The 1,721-nt window shown below is 42.4% G+C and overlaps 1 protein-coding gene across 1 annotated transcript in view; it reads left to right on the top strand.

Annotated features, from left to right (window-relative positions):
- Nucleotides 1–1,013, top strand: part of LOC119584366 (cytochrome c oxidase subunit 7A1, mitochondrial-like) — a 22,468-nt gene extending 21,455 nt beyond the window's left edge. The window contains exon 4 of the mRNA XM_037932938.1: nucleotides 589–1,013. Coding sequence (XP_037788866.1) covers nucleotides 589–732 — 144 coding nt within the window. The 3' untranslated portion in view covers nucleotides 733–1,013. The remainder of the gene's footprint in view (nucleotides 1–588) is intronic.
- Nucleotides 1,014–1,721: the final 708 nt, after the last annotated feature.

Genomic DNA, 1,721 nt, shown 5'->3' with positions numbered 1-1,721 from the left:
AATCCCGTATCCCTGACAGGTTGGAAAAATAGGGAACACTTACTCACATACTCACACTTACGTATACTTACACCTACACTTACACACACTTACACCTACACTTACACGCACGCACGCACGCACGCACGCACGCACGCACACGCACACGCACACGCACACGCACACGCACACGCACACGCACACGCACACGCACACGCACACCACACACACACACACACACACACACACACACACACACACACGCACACGCACACACTCACAAAAGCGGTGATGCTCCCCCTCCCCTGCTCCTACCTTGGCGACGCTCTTGTTTAAAAGTTTGATATTTTGTTAGGATTTGGTGTTTCGAGCTCGTTGCTCAGAAAATCTTAGTTTCCGCTGTGTACACGCACAAACCATTCCATGTCCATGCTCGCTAGCATTCACAGATACACAAGGACACTTCTTTTGTGCACGAACACGTTCTCGCTTTCGCTCCCACGCCCACCTTACAATGTTCCCACACTCACCCCCGCACTTACACTTAAAACCATGCCGTGTGTGTTGCCGTCCAGTTGATAATCCGAGGAAATTCCGTCCCCTCCACAGAAGGCGAACAGCGTGCCGATCCACCTGAAGGGCGGCCCCCTCGACAAGGTGCTGTTCGGCGCCACCCTCGTCATGTGCACCGTCGGCCTCACCGGCTGCCTCAGCTTCTTCTACGACATGAGTTTCCCGAAGAAGAGCGACTGAATGCCCTGCCAGAGTTCGAAGGTCGCAGATGCTGAGGGACGCGTGAAATACTGATTGGCTGATTCTCGGACCTTCGCAAGTTGTAACGGGTTCATTTAGTAAGGAAAATTGTTTACTGGAAATATTACCGTTTCCTTCTCTTACATTGTCAATTGTGAACTTGTATAGTGTTAAAGAGAGAAGGTTGAAGAAAGATAAATTAAATTCTGCATTTGGCCTGTAGTAAATTATTGTAGATATCGTCAGGTTAACTGCATTTGTATTAAAATTGTATTCCAATCGTTTTTGTTTTTATTGATATTTTTAACCCCTTTTCATGTGTCTTCTATTGTGCTTGCCAATCTCCCTTTGTTTCTTTTTCTCCTATCTCTCTTGTTTCTTTCTTTTCTCTCATTTTCACTCGTCTTTCTCATCCTTTCATTTTTCTTTTACAGTACGCTTTAGCTTTTACATACTCTGAATCTCTTTCATTCATTAACAAAACTGGAACTCTTTTGTATATTTCAACCTCATGTTTTATCCTCCCCCTAAGCGTATTTCTTTGTGTTATACTTGTTATACGGAAACACTTTCACACAGGTTCACACGCGCCTACACGAACACATGCACGAACTTGCGAGAAAAATATGTCGTTTAATAATGTTTAGTTTGCAAGAGATAATGATCATAGTAATGAACACAAAAATAGTGATAATGACTGTGATGGTGAGAATACAAATGTAAATATATGTGAGCTCTAGAGAAAATAATTATTGCGTCGAAAGAAGAAAAACGAACATGTAGGTAGAAATAATAATCAGTAATGCCTGCATTGTATTTATGCCCTGGAATCATGACTTAAAAGGATTGGTGATACAGTCAAACAAACAAACAAAAAAGAGGGAAGAGAATTAGTATGTAAAGATAAGTTTATATTTTAATGTGTTGATGAAGCTTCTTCCTAAACCGCTCCAAAATATTTTTCGTTTTCTGGATGTAAATAGTTTCAC

The sequence above is a fragment of the Penaeus monodon genome, chromosome 18 (assembly GCF_015228065.2).
Source record: "Penaeus monodon isolate SGIC_2016 chromosome 18, NSTDA_Pmon_1, whole genome shotgun sequence".
Lineage (NCBI taxonomy): Eukaryota > Metazoa > Arthropoda > Malacostraca > Decapoda > Penaeidae > Penaeus > Penaeus monodon.
Note: the sequence above shows the minus strand (reverse complement) of the source record. Positions and strands in the feature narration are given on the sequence as shown.